At 38.4% G+C, this 15,000-nt stretch overlaps 3 protein-coding genes and 1 long non-coding RNA gene across 5 annotated transcripts in view; 1 reads left to right on the plus strand and 3 right to left on the minus strand.

Annotated features, from left to right (window-relative positions):
• Positions 1 to 177: 177 nt before the first annotated feature.
• LOC115628018 lies at positions 178 to 2,613 on the minus strand. 2 transcript variants are annotated; one of them, XR_003995730.1, is made up of 9 exons: positions 2,464 to 2,613; positions 2,205 to 2,249; positions 1,904 to 2,005; positions 1,674 to 1,711; positions 1,372 to 1,416; positions 1,071 to 1,172; positions 779 to 880; positions 477 to 588; positions 178 to 283 (listed from the first exon to the last, which is right to left on the minus strand). It is a non-coding gene; the product is annotated as an uncharacterized LOC115628018 (long non-coding RNA). The 2 variants fall into 2 exon arrangements; XR_003995731.1 differs by lacking the exons at positions 1,372 to 1,416; positions 1,674 to 1,711.
• A 602-nt stretch (positions 2,614 to 3,215) lies between these two features.
• Positions 3,216 to 4,331, minus strand: LOC115628016 (40S ribosomal protein S3a). The gene is made up of 2 exons (XM_030523946.1): positions 3,968 to 4,331; positions 3,216 to 3,803 (listed from the first exon to the last, which is right to left on the minus strand). The coding sequence occupies exons 1-2, from the start codon at positions 4,306 to 4,308 to the stop codon at positions 3,338 to 3,340; spliced, it is 807 nt and encodes a 268-aa protein (XP_030379806.1). The 5' UTR covers positions 4,309 to 4,331; the 3' UTR covers positions 3,216 to 3,337.
• A 475-nt stretch (positions 4,332 to 4,806) lies between these two features.
• On the minus strand, positions 4,807 to 7,500 carry LOC115627799 (nicalin). The gene is made up of 6 exons (XM_030523627.1): positions 7,263 to 7,500; positions 6,993 to 7,071; positions 6,448 to 6,922; positions 6,203 to 6,382; positions 5,448 to 5,876; positions 4,807 to 5,387 (listed from the first exon to the last, which is right to left on the minus strand). Exons 1-6 carry the CDS (start codon positions 7,423 to 7,425, stop codon positions 5,022 to 5,024), a joined length of 1,692 nt encoding a protein of 563 aa, XP_030379487.1. The 5' UTR covers positions 7,426 to 7,500; the 3' UTR covers positions 4,807 to 5,021.
• Positions 7,501 to 8,667: 1,167 nt separating this feature from the next.
• LOC115627822 (protein pangolin, isoforms A/H/I/S-like) overlaps positions 8,668 to 15,000 on the plus strand; it is a 59,323-nt gene continuing 52,990 nt past the window's right edge. Inside the window, exon 1 of the mRNA XM_030523656.1 lies at positions 8,668 to 9,614. The gene's annotated coding sequence lies outside the window, so the exon portion shown is untranslated. The remainder of the gene's footprint in view (positions 9,615 to 15,000) is intronic.

The raw sequence follows: 15,000 nt of genomic DNA on the forward strand, positions 1-15,000 counted from the left end.
ATAGAAGCAATTATTAGTTAGTTTATTGTTAAAATTAACTGTGTCTTTATTTTATGTTGCAAAAGCACGCAATCAGTGGAATACATATTCATTTATCAATCAAATGATGGGGAATCCGTAGGCAAATCATCATTTAAGCGAAAGCAGTCCTCAAATAAGAAATCGAGTTCAAGATACATACCTTGTGTGATAATGCTGCTGCTTTTAACATAGCTAACCGAAGTGTGGCAACATAAAAAACACATATGGCCGTTTCTGTTCTTCATAAGATTTCCTTTTAAATCTGAAATAAATAGTAGAAGCAATTATTAGTTAGTTTATTGTTAAAATTAACTGTGTCTTTATTTTATGTTGCAAAAGCACGCAATCAGTGGAATACATATTCATTTATCAATCAAATGATGGGGAATCCGTAGGCAAATCATCATTAAAGCTAAAGCAATCCTCAAATTAGAATTCGAGTTCAAGATACATACCTTGTGTGATAATGCTGCTGCTTTTAACATAGCTAACCGAAGTGTGGCAGCATAAAAAACACATATTTCTGTTCTGTTCCGTTTCTGTTCTTCATAAGATTTCCTTTTAAATCTGAAATAAATAGAAGCAATTATTAGTTAGTTTATTGTTAAAATGAACTGTGTCTTTATTTTATGTTGCAAAAGCACGCAATCAGTGGAATACATATTCATTTATCAATCAAATGATGGGGAATCCGTAGGCAAATCATCATTTAAGCGAAAGCAGTCCTCAAATTAGAAATCGAGTTCAAGATACATACCTTGTGTGATAATGCTGCTGCTTTTAACATAGCTAACCGAAGTGTGGCAACATAAAAAACACATATGGCCGTTTCTGTTCTTCATAAGATTTCCTTTTAAATCTGAAATAAATAGAAGCAATTATTAGTTAGTTTATTGTTAAAATTAACTGTGTCTTTATTTTATGTTGCAAAAGCACGCAATCAGTGGAATACATATTCATTTATCAATCAAATGATGGGGAATCCGTAGGCAAATCATCATTTAAGCGAAAGCAGTCCTCAAATAAGAAATCGAGTTCAAGATACATACCTTGTGTGATAATGCTGCTGCTTTTAACATAGCTAACCGAAGTGTGGCAACATAAAAAACACATATGGCCGTTTCTGTTCTTCATAAGATTTCCTTTTAAATCTGAAATAAATAGTAGAAGCAATTATTAGTTAGTTTATTGTTAAAATTAACTGTGTCTTTATTTTATGTTGCAAAAGCACGCAATCAGTGGAATACATATTCATTTATCAATCAAATGATGGGGAATCCGTAGGCAAATCATCATTGAAGCTAAGGCGACTTAGAAATAAATAAGAAATATATTTGAAGAAATACACACCTTTTTTCCTAATGCTGTCTCCTTTTAAAATAATAAATTGATTATCTGTAAGGAAAGAAAAGGTACTTAGTTATTACATAATCATCAATTTTATTTTCTGGATAAGTAGGATAGGACTCAAAAGAAATTTTGTCAGCAGTTTAATTTTGCGTTGGTAATGGAACAGTTTTCTTCATGGTTTGTCGAAGCGAGCTGGGTAAGTTGTCATCATATAAAATGTTGGTGGCAGGAAATCAAACCGAAATTGATTGCCTGACTCGAATTTTTTAATACCGTGTGTTTATATAAAAAGTATTACATACCTTTCTAGCTCCAGAGGCCAATTGTCCACTTGTCAAATCTGGAGTTAAAAAGAACGATATTTATGGTTAATTTATATTTAGGAAAGACTGTTTCTATAAATTCTATTGAATTGACAGCTTTCAGTGGAATACATTCTCATTTATCGATCAAATGATGGGGAATCCGTAGGCAAATCATCATTAAAGCTAAAGCAATCCTCAAATTAAAAAAACGAGTTCAAGATACATACCTTGTGTGATAATGCTGCTGCTTTTAACATAGCTAACCGAAGTGTGGCAGCATAAAAAACACATATGGCCGTTTGCTTTCTTCAGAAGATTTCCTTTTAAATCTGAAATAAATAGTAGAAGCAATATTAGGTTACTTTATTGTTAAAATGAACTGTGTCTCTATTTTATGTTGCAAAAGCACGCAATCAGTGGAATACATATTCATTTATCAATCAAATGATGGGGAATCCGTAGGCAAATCATCATTGAAGCTAAGGCGACTTAGAAATAAATAAAAAATATATTTGAAGAAATACACACCTTTTTTCCTAATGCTGTCTCCTTTTAAAATAATAAATTGATTATCTGTAAGGAAGGAAAAGGTACTTAGTTATTACATAATCATCCATTTTATTTTATGGATAAGTAGGATAGGATTCAATAGAACTTTTATCAGTGGTTTATTTTTGCGTTGGTAATGGAACAGTTTTCTTCATGGTTTGTCGAAGCGAGCTGGGTAAGTTGTCATCATAGGAAAGTTAAAATAAACATCCAATATTCGGATTATTTTTCCACTTACCTCCAGAATTTTTGGCAGAATCCAGTTGATGCTCGGCCCAGCATCTGAAATTCAAAAATATTCATTACACACGTTGGTAATTGAATGGGAATGCAGATCTAGTGGGGAGTCTGCCCAATTAATTATGTGTGATACATATTTCCTTGGGCATCAATATCAGTTCTACTATCTTGCTGAATAATGATCACGGTTGAATCGAATTCCAAATAATTTTTCATCACAAGATACTGTGTGGGTCTCCCTCGATCATGCTGTCTCAACTCACCTTGTGCACTTTTCTTTCGCTCTCTCTCTCTTTCTTATGACCACATAGCGTTTGTGGGTGCCTGAAAGAGAAGGGTAGATCGCACGTGTTAATACATTTTATCCACACTTATTTTAAACGCAAACAGCATACCGAAGTAACAAACATCTTATAACTGGCGTATGCGCTTCCATATGAAAGTTTCCTGAAATAAGAGATAGAATTTGAAATAGAATTAGTTACTATTATTTCTGCGGGCATATAGCACAATGCGATCTTAAATCAGCCACAATTCTGTCATCAACAAAACATCAGCGACGAAAAATAAAAACACATCATTTTATAGCCACATATCGTTTAAAAGTTTTGAATATTGATATTTTAACTCACCTTTTCCATGCATAGCCATTGTAATTCCTGAAAAGCTGAAATGAGAATAAAAGAGAGGGGAAACCCCGCTGCCATGGAATGACAGCAACCCGCACGTGTATCAAGTAAAGGCGTGAAATATTTTCTTTTCTACATCAAACGTAGTTACTATGTATTCAATAAGAAAATCGCTGACTTTGAGGCTACAGCGTATTGTTTGAAATGGAAAAAATATATAATGTGATCGCCTTTTTCAAGTTATTAAACGGCTTCCTGTACGGGTGGTTCGTAGCCCTCGGGACGATCGATGACAGCGCCCTCAGCGGACACAACAGCTTCGGTGCTCTTACCGCCACCATCACCGTGCAATTCCAAGAGTTTGGAGATGTCGAAGCGCGGCTTCTTCAGCACCTTAACCTTGCGAATGTACACATCGTGAAGGGGATAGATGCGTTGGCAGCTCTTCTCGATGTCCTTGGCGATGGAGTCCAGAGCCAGTTTGTTCACCAATTGCTTCAAATCGGCGCCGCTCACCTCGTTTGTGATGATGTCCGTCATGCGAGCGCGAATCTTACGCACCTGCGACTGTTGGGCATAGCAGGTTTTGCGCTGCGACTGCTGGTCCTTTGCGGTGAAACCAATGCAGAATACACGCAGAAGGTATCCATCGACAGTCTTGGCCTCGACGATGCTTTCGATCAATGTTTGCCATTTCTTGACCATCGACCTGTTTGCCAAAATTATTTATTTGTACACATTGTCACTGCATTTGCTTTTAGGTACGTACATACACACACGCACACATGTATGCATGCGAGCAATCGTTGATGACACAAACATACAAACACGCGCATATGTACATAACATCCAAGTTTTCACGTATGTACATACCTGTACTTGTCGGTGGTTAAGTCCATGCCGTGGAAATTGCACAGAACATTGCGGTCCTGCACGTCCTCAGCAATGAGGCGGAACTTGCGGAAAGAACGCTCTGGATCAATGTCTTTCTGCAAATCGGCGAGCGACACTTCGAAAACGCGGCCCTTTAGATAGTCAGAGGCAATTCTTTGGCCCTGGGTGCGGTTCACGAGTGTTTTTCCAATTTGGCGCGTTTGGAACATGTTAGGTGCCTTAACATCGTACCAATCTTTACGCGAGAAGGGATCAACAACCTTCTTTTTGCCACCTTTTTTGCCTCCCTTGGAGAGACCCTTATTCTTGCCGACCGCCATCTTCAACGCTTACACAGGAAAAGGCCGAATCACGTTGACTCTGGCGGAAATAGTGTAAATTAGTGTGCAAAAACGCCGGCATAAAGAATAATCGATAGCCGATAGCGGTCTCGATAGGCTAATTGCACTTTTATTACGCCTTATTTCGTGCTGAATCGTCTCTACTTACATATTATTGAATTATCTTTGCTGTATGTGAGCTGTTATTATAGACTTAAAGTAAAATTAATGGAAATAATTAAATTAAAGCGTAAGCTATCGATAAGTGTTGAGTATGGGTATTTCAAGCACTATCTTTTTTGACAGGCAGCGTCAGCTGGTAATAGTTGCGTGTAACCGCTGATAGATGGTGCTCCCATATTATACCGCAAGGTGTCGACAGGGCACTGCGCGCACACATTTTAATATAAAATAATTGTATGATTGGCACGCATATCTATCTATTTCTATTCTATAAGAGTAGAATAATATAATCTATAATAAAATAAACCAATCACATAGGTACAATGTAATGCTGAACTTTATTACACATCAGTATTATGTATAACAATTGGCAGAGTGGCCAACTTTTTGAAAACAAAATGAAATTTACTACTACCCTTCGTATAATCCTTCCATATTAAAAATATTGACAATTTATTTGTTGTTGGACCTCGATCTATTTGGCTATGTTTCCCATTTGCATGACTAAACACCACTCCGGGGTAGGGGCACTAGTTAACCTTCGTTTTGACCCGTTCCGAATAGTTCCCATTGAGCTGAGTCGAAGGCTCCGCTTTTGTGAATTTGGAAACGACATCGTAAAATTTGGGGAAATATTGTATAACAAAATATACTATCGAGAGATAGAGTGCAATAACAAAGGTGAGGAACAGGTCAAAGACAGCCGGCTTAACTCTATAAACATTTAACTTTGCATCGTGTCCCTCGTAGAACATAAAGTCGGGCTCACGAGCATCCGGCTTGTCGTATATGATTTTGACATTTTTCAGATATTTCTCGAACCCGTCCTTGATATCGCTGTTCTGTAATACCGACTTTACACCCAAATAGGGTTGAATAATCTCCTCATTTATCTCCTATGGGAACATATTAAAAATGATCAATGGAAAGCAATTAATATTATTTTTCTCACTTACAATATGCCCATCGAAAATTCCAGCGTATTGATCAATATTATATATATAGCTGGCCAGGGCCTCGGCGATAATCTTCGCCGATGTGAGTGTCTGGGATATAATACGCGCTTCGTTATCCTTAAACATGGAAGTACGCATCGGACTCCTAGGATTTTTGACGGACGACAGTGTAAAGGCGGGATAGCGCTTCATGCTGAAACGCTCGTGCTCCCAAGCCAGTTGAGTGTCAGCCAAGTTGATCTTTTTGTGCACTCCCTCTACAGTGACGTTCTCCACGTGCTCTCCGGCGGCCAACTTGAGCAGCTTAAAGAAATTGCTTATCGAGGATTTCTCCTTTGGTGGTTTGGAGACGTGCATGTACATAACATTCTGCTGGTTGTAGGCCAAGCTCTGAGTGATTGTGTCCAAGCACAGCACAAACTCCACATTCTGCGCAATTCGATAAAGATATATATTATTGTTAAATATATTATGTGTATGGTACGAGTATGCAGGTAATATGTAGAGTTTCTAGCGCGGGCACACAAAGCAATTTTCAAATTTCTATGTTAAAGAAAATTATTCATCCAACCTCTGATAAAAAGCTGTCCTCTTTTTGTAGAGCCAATAAATTGCCATTTATGGACACAAGATCGTCCTGGGGCATTGATTTAACATTAATAAGGTGAACAATTTCATAAGGTGGTATGTGTAATTAAAACCATCCATGGCATTCTAAGAAACTTGTCGAAGCACCCCATTGGGAATAAAATTACCTGCAGCACTACATTATCGTCCAACCACTTCTTGGAGCCCTGGAAATTCAGTAGCACACCAGATTCAGACAGCAAGAAAACGAGGCGATACTTTGGGGTAGTACTGATGACTGAATGCAGTTTGCTGAACAACTCAATGAGTCCCATTAGTATGGCTGCATCGGCATTTAGTGGGTAGTCCTGCGAACAGAAAACACAAGATTCCAGGTACTTTCACGAAATTAGACTTAAGAGACTCAACTTACATTGTAAATACCAAAGGTCTTCAGATTCGCCGTTATCAGAATGACTGGCAAATTGTTATAATCGTCGGTACCTTCCATGCGTTTAGGAACGTATTGGTTTGACAAGAGTTCGCCCTGAATGACAGAGATCTTGCTATTCTTATTCGCCACAGCGTTCGCTCCGGACACAGTCACTTGATAGCCATTGGCTGATATGGACAGAAACAGCTGTGCAATTGCTGTATCGTTTTGCTTCTTGCTGCCATTGTCGTCGATTGTGTGGGTTATGTCGTCCACTATCTGCTCCAGATACTTGTTGGGTGCTGAGAAGTACACAGGTACTGGAACTGCTTGCGTGAGCATAGCCTGCTCGAGCGCATTCACCTGTTCCTTTGCTTCATCAGACAGCGCCAGCAGATTGTTGGGCAGCAGGACAATCAGTCCGCCCGCCTTTTGTCGTATTTTGTTAAAGTCATTCACAGAAATGTCGAGAAGCCTAAAATTGAATGCAATTAAAAACAAGTCTATCACCATATATCTCTCCGGAACATAGCAACTATATATACCTTGCGAGGACGCAATGGCGACCGGTGCTCCATGTGTAAAGCGATTTGGCTTCTAGGGATATGGCAGATGCTCGACAACCTGCAAAATTTGTGTTGGTAAATAAATGTGCGCTAATTAATTCATAAGCTTTCACTCTGATGCAAATCTTGTGACAGCTCGTTTGTTCTTAATGTGGTCGAGCATAGGTATTGGTTTTAATGTTGCCCGTCGTCCGGCCAACAAGTTGGCACTAACCAATTAGGTAATCAGTGACTTTTTCATTTACGTACCAAGACTAACTCCATTTATATCGAACTGGGCCATGCGCTGAACCTGGAGGTCGCTGGCCAATGCAGCCGGCGTGCAGAGTATTAATATGGGCAGGGCTATGAGGAGGCAGTAAGGTAGTCCGCCCCGAAATATATCTGCAAAATTGTCTGCGTCGTCGAACATTTTGCGTATTTGGGAGAAATATAGCACTAAATTGGATTAATTAGAAGTCGGAAAAGACCGTAGACCTTCTTTATACTGGGGGGGATGTAGAAAAAACCAGTTGGCAGCCCCTCACTTGCACGACACTAATCGGAGTTGCCAGCATAGCTTTTTCCCCGCCACCTCAGTCGGGAATTATTGTTGTAAGCAGTTTATTTGGCTCGTTAACTGTACTGTGCCGTTTTTTTAATGTTATAATGTAAAGTTGCACCTGAAACAACTTTCTCATCTTATGTAGACTCTCAGTCTCTTTTATAATCTTTAGCAGCTTAAAATTAACATTCCGCAGCGTGACTTCTTGCTGCGTGTCATATTAGAATCATACTGTGTAGTATGTATTTATAATGCAGTTTTTATATAGTATTATTTCGCATCCTAATTTGTATGATCTCTGAGTTATGTGAGGTTTTTTTTTTAATCTTTCTAAATAATGTGTTATATGATATTTTTGTATGTACATATATAATAATATATATAATATATATAATCTTTAGCAGCTTAAAATTAACATTCCGCAGCGTGACTTCTTGCTGCGTGTCATATTAGAATCATACTGTGTAGTATGTATTTATAATGCAGTTTTTATATAGTATTATTTCGCATCCTAATTTGTATGATCTCTGAGTTATGTGAGGTTTTTTTTTAATCTTTCTAAATAATGTGTTATATGATATTTTTGTATGTACATATGAAAGTAAAGCTGTTACAATGCTTGTGGTCGGAGGACAAACTTGTACCAATTATATTATAATAATAATTTAAGGGTTTCTCAATACAAGTTGAAAGCTGGTAGAAACTTTTTGGGAATGAGAAAAATATAGAAATAATAAAAAATAAGATTTCATTGATAATGGCTTGTCTAGCTTTTTCTAACTTCTAACTTGTTTTCCTGATGGTGTCTTTAAAGATATGCGTTGGCAGCCCTTGCGCAATTGCCATTCACTGTGCGTTCTTATCGATATTTAATCACGCACATCGAAACTGCAGCATATCCAAACTATCGATAGCCGTATTATACACTTCAAAGTATTGACGCTCTACACTATGTAACAGCTGAAAGTTATTCAAAGTACCGAGTATACAGTCAGCTGTTTCGAAGAAGCGAGTGTCTATAACTTCCGCAGCGAGAGATATAGCGAATCACTTTCAGTCCATATTTCGGTGCAGTGCAGAGCGGTGCGCGCGTGCGGCTGTTTTGTTTGAAACTTTGAAACATTTTGAAATTAAAAACAGTTAAAACGGTGGATATTGCCTGTTTCACAAAAAATATTTGATAAAACGCATGCTTCATTATCGGCTTGTTTGTTTTTATGAGCAACAGAGTGAACTGATATTGTCAATTATTTGCGCGGCGGGTTTTATACTGTATGGTGAAGAATAACTGTTGGATCGCGTCGCTGTTGCTTCGACTTGATGAAATCATAAGATACATACACACACACAGACACGCGAACACACATCGACACACACTCGGCACACACACACACACCCAGCACACACAAGTGTAAAGTGTATGTAAATCAGCACTGAAATTTTTTTATACTTTTTTTTTTGTGCAACGTTTGTGTATGTATATGTAAGCAGTAGAGTAGCGATCGCGTGTGCGTGTGTGTGTCAGCGCGCCTGTGAGCGCTAAAGAATGCACATATGAATGTGTGTGCGCCGCCGCCGCCTATACACAAGATGAATGAAAAATAAATGATATTATGGATGATGATATAGAATGGAATAAAACAAAGCCTGCCAACAAACTACGCGGATATATGTTGGCGAAAATTTGTTAAATCGGTTGTGACAAAATAGTATAACCATCTAAAAGTTTCCAATGTGTGGTGGCATTTTTTTTTTGTCTTTTTGTTGTCGTTGTTGCCTATTTTTGTGCCCATAGGCGGAGCTCGTGCGCGAAGAACCAGAACCTGTTTTGCCGACGGGAGACAGCGAGCTCGCGTGCATGTTGTTGTTGTTCATTTTTTTATATTGAAGAGTGATAGAGTTTTGTGTGTTTACCAACAACAACAACAACTACCACAATAACCACAACAACATCAACGAATTCGAATTCAACAAAAAATAAGCAAGCAAGAAAGAAAGAAAGAACAACAACAATCGAGTCAAGATTCAGAATCAACATTCAAAAAACTTAAAGAATTGTAAGTATTAATGCCTTTTACTGTCAACTTCAGTTTTGTTTATGAAACATTTTGGCCACAGTGCTACGTAAATAACAAAATGCCGGCGATAGAGATACGATCTCTGCATCTACATATGTACATATGTACGTACATACATACATATGTATGTATGCAGATACATAGATGCAGATATACACTTGTGCATAATGCCAATGTATTTATGTATTTACAAATAGACATGCCTATATAGACACGTATGTGTATGTGTGTGTGTGTGTGAGTGAATGCATGTATTTATGAGTTAGCGCCGAACTTCCGGACATGCCTGACGAGCATCGCCGCATCGAAAATGAATATTCTCTACATGCCGATTCGATTTGTTTTTGTAGATACAAACACACACACACACACATTTGTACATATGTATATCCTTAGCTATGGCATTAACATTTTTACCTGCACCTCCAGCTCTGGTCAAAGTTAAAGTGAATGAGTCTGCAAGTTGTTATGCCCACTCGGTCCGGTCCGATCACGAAGATTTTGATTTTGATCATAAACATATACATTGTATGAGATAAGCCAACGATACACGAGCATATATGTACATATGTACATATGCAGACTATGGCCACATCGGTATAATTCACATTCCTGCATTCATTTCAAATACAATATACACACAGTTCAAATATTAGTTTTATAAACGTTCTGCTCAATTGAAGATATTCGTGATAAATAAGCTAAGGTGAACGATTCTGCGAGTCCGATTATAAAGACTCGATCACATTTTTTGTATACATTTAGATAAACTGATTTCATTTCTATTCCCGACTTCATTTCAAATACAATTTATAGGAAATTCAATATTACTTTTCATAATTAAAGCTCCTTCCTCTAGCTTCTGTATTATTTGTAATTTTTTCTTATAATTTGTCGCTGCTGCAATGCCACTTTCAAGTTTTTTTTTATTTAAAGCTGATTTTGCTTAAAAATATTACGAATTTCTTTAACTGTCTCTTAACATAAGTATCTATACCTTAGAAACGTTGAAATGCATTCAAATATCTGCTGCTTACAGAATTTTAAAGAGTTCTCAGCTCGGGATTGCTTAAAAGCCGGCCATAAATCATTTTAAAAACAAATAATAATATTGTGTGATGCCATGCTGTGAATCTTCTCTGAAAGTTAACAAAGGAATGTTGCATTTTTCGCTACGCACAAAATTGAAATTCCTGGCTTCTACAATTTACAATTCCTTCCATGTGTTCTAACTTTAAATAATATTGTTTGGGGAAGAGTTCCCATTTATAGGAAGTTTTGACAACGTTCGAGTAATTTGAAATGCTTTGCTATCCTGAAATATAGAGTTTACGATCTCTATGTTTATAAATATGATATAAATATTATTTGTTGGCAACAATCCAGATACATACGAGTATAGTATGTAGACCGATCGAAGTGATGTTATGCTGGCGGAACTTTATGAATTTCATTTGAAATACCACCAAGAACTTGTAAACGACATTGACAAATGTTTTGGTTTGTTGGAAGTTAAAACTATTTCCAGTTTTTCGATACGCCTCTCTGTCTGTCCATTTGTATGTATTTACGATGTGTATGTGTTTGTATGGGTTTCAACGCTTAGAAGCTTCTTGATTGGTTTTTTTAAGTATGTTTTTTTTTCGAAAAAGAGAGAAATGAACAGTCAAATCATGCGCAAGATAATTTTTGGCGATTTACTTTTAAGCCGGGCCACTTAAAGCGTTGAATTCAAATTTGTTTTTTCTGTTTTTTGTTTTTCAATAACAAGCTCGAAAACTATACGTTAAGCCACATAATTGGTATGCTAGCTTCCCCCCACCCTCTCCTTCCCCCTGTTTTGCCTCACCTCAGCACTTCACCTCTCCCCGGCTAAGCGGAGAGTACACACACACACACACACACACACACACACACACACACACACACACACACACACACGCAAACACACACACACACACAGAAAGACAGACCATGACGCTCAACAGACATTTCAATGTTTATTTATTTATTTGCTGAAAATACGAACAATTTTCTGTATTCTCTTTTACGCTTAGTTTTTATTTAGTTTCGGCCGTTTTCTTCTCTACCTGTTGATATCTACAATCATGTCTCTAAATAGAAACTCGTTGTGTCATTAGTGTTCTTGTTGTTGTTGTTGTTATTGCTGGTTGGTGGTGGTGTTACTGTTGTTGTTGTTGTTGTCGTGGCTTGGGTTTGGTTTGGTTTGGTTGTTACCTTGAACTAATAGTGATTCCCGCTGCGAGTACACAACAATCTGCTGGAAATCGCGCCGCCGCCGCTGCGTCGCTCCGCCGGTCATTCTCAATTCTTCAGCCCTCTGCTCAGGTAGCAGCAGCAGCAGCGGCTACAACAACAACAACAGCAACTACGGCGACGACGACGACGACGTCGGCGACGAGACCGATCCAATAGCTCTACACATTGTCATAGTTATCTTTTGCTCTCCTGTTTTCATATCTCTGCATACACACTTACATACACACATATATATACACATGTTATGTGTATGTATGTATGCATATCCCTTAGACTCTGCCGATTTGTAGGTGCGTGTCTGTGTATGTCGATGAGAGTGCCTGTGTGTGTGTGTGTGTGTGTGAGACTATGACTGTGTTGCAAGTCTGAGGAACTGAAAGAGAATTGATCTTGCATGTCGTTTTCTAGGAAGTTGTCGTCGACGTCGCTGTCGCTGTCGACCATGTGAGCCATTTTTTTCAACAGATTTGTGTTTGCCTTTGTGCGTGTGTATGTGTGTGTGTGTGTGTGTTTGGGTTCGGTTCCAGGCGTGCTAAGTTGCAAAATAAAACACTAGGACACAAGCGGATGACGCGCACTGCCTCCCTCCCTACACTTTGTTCGCGCTCGCCCTACCTGTGCGTTAAGCGTCTTCGTCGTCTACATCTTTGTCTTCATCCTCTCTCTCTCTCTCTCTCTCTCCCTCGCTCTTTCTCTCTATGGCATTCCCAATAGATTGTACCTAACACAGGACTCTTTTGTGGTCCACCAAAATATTTATGAAAGCATTGTTCGTTAAACGTCACGGATCAGGCTCTCAGGCATTAGCAGTGACACATAGCCAACGACAATAACAACAGCGAGCGACAACAACAAAAACGACGCAAATTACAAACCTGTCTGCACACCCACACATACATACATACAAGTATGTACATATACACACGCATACCCATAGATCTCTCAGTTAGACTCCAGCAAGCTGTTAAAGTGAATTTCAATTACATAGTTTGGTTGAAAAGAAAAGCCATTCCTAAATCCTAGAGATTTCTTTCAAGTCGTATCTGTAAGTACATGAGCATGTGTATGAGTGTGTGTGTGTGTGTATGTGTGTGTGTGTCTGGTATGTCTGTGCACCAAACGCTGTTATCACACACACGTTTTGCAGCCGGCTCTCCCTTACTCTCTATAGCTCGTTCGCTCTCCAACGGATCGCAGCCAAGCACCCACCCACCCGCCCACTCAATTGCCGCCTATCCTCCACTCCACCAGCAATGATTGCAGAATAGGAAGATGAGATAATGCTAGAGTCAAGCCAATCCGACACTGAATTACTCTGAACCCAACAAAAAGCTTTCAACGCTGTGTTATGCCAAAAAAAAAACCAAAAGGATCGAATATGCTCTTGCAGCCTTTTTTAGAACTAACCGTCTTAGATTAAAAATTAAATTAAAGAATTCCATACAAATTCAATGTGCAAATAAATTTAAAAAATTAAATAAACTCATATTGCATAGCGATGAGAAGAGTCTACACACCAAGTTTGGTCAAGGTAGATGCAGCCGTTTGCGATATCTAGCCGTTCATACAGACGTACAGTCATGGCCTTCAACATAATTTATAATATGTATATAAATTATGGGGAGTTGCGTCCTTCTACAAAACTCAAAATACCCTTTATAAAAAATAAGGTATTCAAATAAGGGCAAGCGACGCCGTTCTTCGATAAAAACAGAAGCACGGCTCGTACAATTCGTTATTAATTCTCTCTCACTCCCTCTCTCTCTCTGTGGCTGCGTTGCGTTGCGTCCTCTCCCTGTGACATTAAGCGAGGCGCACGCGCTCTCCACTTGCCAACAAACTGTTGTGCGATAAGATTAAATGGACGAACTCCGTACCCGCCAGCTTACCGCCGCCGTCGACTCATCCATAGTAGTAGGCTTTTATCTTACACACATGAATGTACACACACACACACACACATGCACACAAAATATTTATACCAATAAACAATGTGTGTGTTTCCCATATCGGACGCGCTCTCTGTCACTGTGGTATATAGATTATAAGTTTGTGCGTTGTGCAATGGCCTTTCTTTGCTAATTGGTGTTATGCCCCATTTCCCCTACCCCTGCCCCATCTCCTGCCACCGCACTACGCACTGTTGCATGCAGATATCCGGATCCAGCACTGGCCTTACCTCAAGTTCCCGTTTCAATTATTGTTGAGTTACAGCTCCCATTAATCATATTGTTGGTTGGCTGTGAACATACTCGTAGCAATCGATAGGATTGAACAACAATTGATATCAGACATTACTCTCTTTCTTGGCCATTACTCTCCAACTTGATAATAAGTGGATTTCATATTTTTACAAATACTGTTCAGGGAGAGATAAACAGAATCGATTCACAGCACATTTGGCGCATTGCAATATATGGAATACCACAAGTCCAATTTGTCTTGTAATGACAACAGAGCTCAATACAATTCTTCATCTGGGAATGCCGTCTTCTGAGATTTCTTCGGCCATTCTGAATTCGGGACTCAGCAGTTCATAAACTTGTTACTGGTCTTTTTTACCAAAGAAATAAATTGAGAATTGACTTTACGAACACCAATATGGCTCTAATCACACAATCGTTAAGAGTAAATTTGTTTTTTAAGTATCGTGTTAGACTTTTCGAAGAACCTACGTATTGATCATTTGTTCCTTATCTTTTAATTATGGCCATATGACTTTGCCCGGTTAGGCAAACACTCTCCATTAAATTGTACACGTATATATATATATATATAGTAAGTCAATAATAGTGCGCTTTGATTGGCATCATTCGTGTATTGTGAGTGGAATATTGATATTAGCATTGACTGTCCCGTTTGTGATTTAAGTACATTGCAGAAAATTGTCCACCCTACTCGAGTAGCGGACAAAAAGTTGTCAAAGAACAAGGTGATAACTTGATTTCAAATTAAAAATAATAACCAAGTACTTGAAGACAATTTTTAAAGCAATTTTCAACATAAATCAAACAAGTCATTTACTATATTGTAATCGTTATGGAAATTTCTGTATATGGTAGTTTAAATTCTGTTTTATACGGAA

Source organism: Scaptodrosophila lebanonensis, unplaced genomic scaffold (assembly GCF_003285725.1).
Source record: "Scaptodrosophila lebanonensis strain 11010-0011.00,11010-0021.00 unplaced genomic scaffold, SlebRS2 tig00000098-arrow-pilon, whole genome shotgun sequence".
NCBI lineage: Eukaryota > Metazoa > Arthropoda > Insecta > Diptera > Drosophilidae > Scaptodrosophila > Scaptodrosophila lebanonensis.

Coding starts and splice junctions, on each gene's coding strand:
- LOC115627799 (XM_030523627.1), bottom strand. CDS start 7,425: ATGTTCGACGACGCAGACAATTTTGCAGATATATTTCGGGGCGGACTA. Junction 6,383..6,447: donor AGACCTTTGGTATTTACAAT/GTAAGTTGAGTC, acceptor TTCTGTTCGCAG/GACTACCCACTAAATGCCGA. Junction 5,388..5,447: donor GAATTTTCGATGGGCATATT/GTAAGTGAGAAA, acceptor ATGTTCCCATAG/GAGATAAATGAGGAGATTAT.
- LOC115628016 (XM_030523946.1), bottom strand. CDS start 4,308: ATGGCGGTCGGCAAGAATAAGGGTCTCTCCAAGGGAGGCAAAAAAGGT. Junction 3,804..3,967: donor TTAACCACCGACAAGTACAG/GTATGTACATAC, acceptor TTTGGCAAACAG/GTCGATGGTCAAGAAATGGC.